This window comes from Oncorhynchus mykiss, chromosome 9 (assembly GCF_057628025.1).
Source record: "Oncorhynchus mykiss isolate SJ-2025 chromosome 9, ASM5762802v1, whole genome shotgun sequence".
Classification (NCBI taxonomy): domain Eukaryota; kingdom Metazoa; phylum Chordata; class Actinopteri; order Salmoniformes; family Salmonidae; genus Oncorhynchus; species Oncorhynchus mykiss.
Window position 1 is genome coordinate 22535946 of NC_143030.1, and position 4890 is coordinate 22540835.

Genomic DNA, 4890 nt, shown 5'->3' on the forward strand with positions numbered 1-4890 from the left:
TTCTTAACTTATGGATCTCTGAACTGGTTTTGACCTTTTGCCTGTCCACGACCACTTTCTTGCCTACCCCTTTTGGATTGTTAATAAACATCTTGGACTTTAACCATCTGCATCCTGTGTCTGCATCTGGGTCTCGCCTTGTGCCCTTATAAGAATAAATAGTATATGAGATATTGGTGGTTAAGCAAAGACTATGTTTTCTGTTTCCCCTTATTATGAAGTGACTGTATGGAAGTCATAGAGTATGACAGTGTTATAACATGTGGCCAACCAGGTCCCAACTACTGTATGACTCCCATGGACCACAATGGAAGAAAAACAAAGTAAAGGGATTAATTACTTTAAAATCATACAATGAGATTTTATGGATTTTTGTTTTAGATTCTGGCTCTCACAGTTGAAGTGACTCACAGACTCTTGCTGTTGTGTCTCTTACTTTGGGTGGACAAGCCTTCTGTTGGTCAGCTGCAGTACATAGTATTGTAGACAGTGTGAGCATAGTTAGACCACATGACCATCTCCCATTCCTCCTCTGGATCATCCAGATGGTCATTGGCAAACTTCAGACGGGCCTGGACATGCGCTGGCTTGAGCAGGGGGACCTTGCAGGATTTTAATCCATGACGGCCTAGTGTGTTACTAATGGTTTTCTTTGAGACTGTGGTCCCAGCTCTCTTCAGGTCATTGACCAGGTTCTGCCATGTAGTTTTGGGCTGATCCCTCACCTTCCTTGTGATCATTGATGCCCCACAAGGTGAGATCTTGCATGGAGCCCCAGACCGAGGGTGATTGACCGTCATCTTAAACTTCTTCCATTTTCTAATAATTGTTTTTGCCTTCTCACCAAGCTGCTTGCCTATTGTCCTGTAGCCCATCCCAGCCTTCTGCAGATTTACAATTTTACCCCTGATGTCCTTACACAGCTCTCTGGTCTTGGCCATTGTGGAGAGGTTGGAGTCTGTTTGATTGAGTGTGTAGACAGGTGTCTTTATACAGGTAACAAGTTAAAACAGTTGCAGTTAATACAGGCAATGAGTGGAGAACAGGAGGGATTCTTAAAGAAAAACGAACAGGTCTGTGAGAGCCAGAATTCTTACTGGTTGGTAGGTGATCAAATACTTATGTCATGCAATAAAATGCAAATTAATAACTTAAAAAATGATACAATGTGATTTTCTGTTTTTTTCTTAGATTCTGTCTCTCACAGTTAAGGTGTACCTATGATAAAAATTACAAACCTTTACATGCTTTGTAAGTAGGAAAACCTGCAAAATCAGCAGTGCTTCAAATACTTGTTCTCCCCACTGTATGTACCAGTAGTCTCAGCCACCGACTCAAATGATGAAAAAATACAGACCATTAACTCTGACATTACATCATTTGAACAGCTGTTCTAACTATTCTATGACACAGGTCACATGTTACATTGTAGATTTTATTACACGTTTAATGCCTGTTCAGACAGCCAATAAAATCACTTAGTTCAGTGTTTCCTCCTACTTCATAATGATTACCCAATGAGTATCATCATATAAAAGGTGCCCTGTTGTCAGACCCCTCACACTATACAGTTCAGAAAGGAAATTATGATTATATATTGGACAATCTTTTTGTTTTACGCCAATTTGGGTAAGTAAGCCTTTTTAATATGGTTTCTTTAGATATTTTTGGATCCCTTTCCTTATGTCAGTCTTTTTTCATCCATTTGAATGACCATGTAGTCTGAATAATGATAATAATGTACAATTCTGTACTATAGCTTTGTATGATTTATTTAGCTTGTTTGCTTCACAGGTTGTGCACTTAACAACGATGTAATCCAACCAGACCCCGTGATAGTTACACAACTGGGACAAAGTGTATCACTCAATTGCTTTTGTCAATCTCATTTGATCAGAGTCTCTTGGTTCAAGCAAACTGTTGGACAGAAGCCTCTTCTCATGGCATCATCATTTTATCACACTCAAAATAGTTTTTATTCCAACAACTTTAACAAAGACTTTACTGAGACTAAACGTTTGAGTGTGAAGAGAGGAGTTGACAGCTGTAACCTGACCATCTCCAAGACAGAGTCAGGGGACTCAGCTACATACTACTGTGTTAATTTGTTCGTGAGGGATGCCACATTTGGAGAAGGAACTGTTTTAATTGTCAAAGGTAACTTATGTTTTTTTTTAAAGTGGGTACTGAAGTGCATTCATACAATGCTAAAATAATTAATCTAGCAGGAAAGAATGTACAAACTATGATCTTACTCACTCTCTTTAGACTCATGGTCCAACCACATGTATGTGCTCCAGCAGCCTGTGTCTGAGTCAGTTCAGCCAGGAGACTCTGTGACTCTGAACTGTACAATACACACTGAGACCTGTGCAGGAGAACACAGTGTATTTTGGTTCAGACATGGCTCAGGAAAATCCCATCCAGGAATCATTTACAACAATGGAGACAGGAGTGATCAGTGTGAGAGGAGCCCTGAGGCTGGGTCTCCTACACAGAGCTGTGTCTACAACCTCCCCAAGAGGAACCTCAGCCTCTCTGATGCTGGGACTTACTATTGTGCTGTGTCCTCATGTGGGGAGATACTGTTTGGGAATGGTACCAAGCTGGATGTTGAAGGTAAGTTGTGCATAACCAAAATACAGCACTACTTTTCTCTCAAATGGTTTGAAATATAGTAGATTTCAAATGATACAACTTTAATAGCTACATTTTATGTCAAATGCATTGAGGAATAAATAAATATAGAAAATAATTAAGCCTTGTTTTTTAAGTTTCAGACCTGTTGAACGATCAGAGTAATCTTCTTTTCCTCAACATTATATCTTGCCTGACAACTACTCTGATTCTAAATGTGTTTGTCAACATTATCCTCTGTGTGAGAATGAAGAGGTCACAATGTGAACACTGTACAGGTACAGTAAATGTCTTCATTCTAATAGCAATAGTAATAATAGTTATAGATCATAAAGTAGGGTGACGGCTCGCCCTTCTTTTACCACATCCCTCTCTGGCCTACTTCATTTTGAAGCAGAAAATATGACATTCACAGTAGTATGTATTTTTATTAGTAAACAAGAAAAGGTTTAGAATATTTTGACCTTTGTCTTTTAGCGGGGAGCCCTTTTCAGCAAAGCCACTATGGGAATCCTCATTCCAACACCACAGACCAACAGGTTAGCAGGATCAGTTCCACTGTATCAAGAGTGCGTCTGGATAAGCATAAGAGTACAGCATTAGATTTGACCCAGAGTCTGAACTGAGTGAGTCTGTGTTTCATCCCCACAGCTCCACGGTGACGATGATGGCCTGAACTACGCTGCCGTGAAGTTCACTGACAGGAAGCCCAGGAGACAGAGGAGAGAACAGAGAGAGGAAGAAACCATCTATTCTGGTGTGAGTTATCAAGTCAGGATGTGATAGTCCTCCAATCAGCATCATTTTAAGTTGAGCCCTACTGACCTCCACTTTGAGCTTGACTGTGTCTGTGTGACTTTGCTGTTTTGTACATTCCTCATTTGCTATAAAATGTAATAGTCGCGTCTAGCTGTAGAGACAGTCACTGCATTGGCATATTCTCATAATAATGACATAGAATCGCTCAGATGCAGAGCATAAGTGTCCAGCAAGTGTGAAAGCTGATACTAGGATGGTTTCATAAGTCTCAAAAACTCACCAACAGTGGCTGAGGTTGACTGACTGGATACATTTGTTTTTGTAGAAGTGTACAACAAAATGTATATAATGATTTTGCAAATGTCTGAACTCCTCCCTTTGATGATAATAGTTGTAACACGGAACTCTGTAACCTGCCTATATGTGTGTGTGATGGTTCAATAAACATGATTTTATTTCATATGTTCAATGACTTACCCAATTCTTACCATTAATCTTCTGTTTGAATTTCTTCCAATTTGACATGAGTGTTTTGTGTACATCGTTGACAAAAAAATGGCAATTAAATCCGTTTGAATCCCACTTTGTGTCACAGTGAAATGTGAAGAAACCCAATGTTAGTGTGGACTTTCTATAGGCACTGTATGTGCTACTAGTCTCAGAAACCAACTCAAATGATGAAAAAATACATACCAGTAACTCTGACTTCATACCATTTGAAGATACACCTTCTTGATAGAGTATGCATTTTTAGTGAGACGCATCAGTGATTCATCGATGAATACACGGGTGATTATGCAACTTCGGGCACTTTGGCCGTGCAAACTTTCAGAAATTAAAACTTATTCAAACACCATTTTACCAGTACTGTACTTGTCTTTGATTTGTCTAGAAACTATATCTGATTATGGCTGCGATTGTACTATTCAGGAATTTATATATTTTTGTCAATTTTCCCAGACAGCCATACTGTCACGCCCTGACCATAGAGAGCCCTTGTTTCTCTATGGTGTAGTAGGTCAGGGCATGACAAAGGGGTGTTCTAGTTCAAATTTTCTATGTTGGTGTTTTTATGGTTCCCAATTAGAGGCAGCTGGTAATCGTTGCCTCTAATTGGGGATCATATATAGGTAGCCATTTTTCCCACCTGTGTTTGTGGGATATTGTTTTGTGTTTGAGGATGTGCACCACTTCTTCACGTTTCGTTGTTGGTTTATTGTTTATGTTTAAAGTTCCACCGAAATAAATATGTGGAACTTCAATCACGTTGTGCCTTGGTCCGCTCATTACGGCGATCGTGACACATACACAAATGTCATTTCCATCAAGTCATTAAACATAAATTTTAGTTGAAAATGAAATATCATACAATTGATTTATAACGGATTTCTTATACATTTGTACGTGAACTTGTATTGAATATTATTTAAAGTGATTTAAGGTTTTCCTAATATTAATAATTCCACACGACGCCTGAATGTATAAACTTGCCTT

The 4890-nt window shown here is 39.0% G+C and overlaps 1 protein-coding gene across 1 annotated transcript; it reads left to right on the forward strand.

The window, feature by feature from the left end:
• Positions 1 to 1526: 1526 nt before the first annotated feature.
• LOC149980842 (uncharacterized) lies at positions 1527 to 3791 on the forward strand. Its single transcript, XM_090183744.1, has 6 exons — positions 1527 to 1629; positions 1795 to 2157; positions 2269 to 2619; positions 2775 to 2915; positions 3115 to 3176; positions 3289 to 3791. The coding sequence occupies exons 1-6, from the start codon at positions 1587 to 1589 to the stop codon at positions 3418 to 3420; spliced, it is 1092 nt and encodes a 363-aa protein (XP_090039870.1). The 5' UTR covers positions 1527 to 1586; the 3' UTR covers positions 3421 to 3791.
• Positions 3792 to 4890: the final 1099 nt, after the last annotated feature.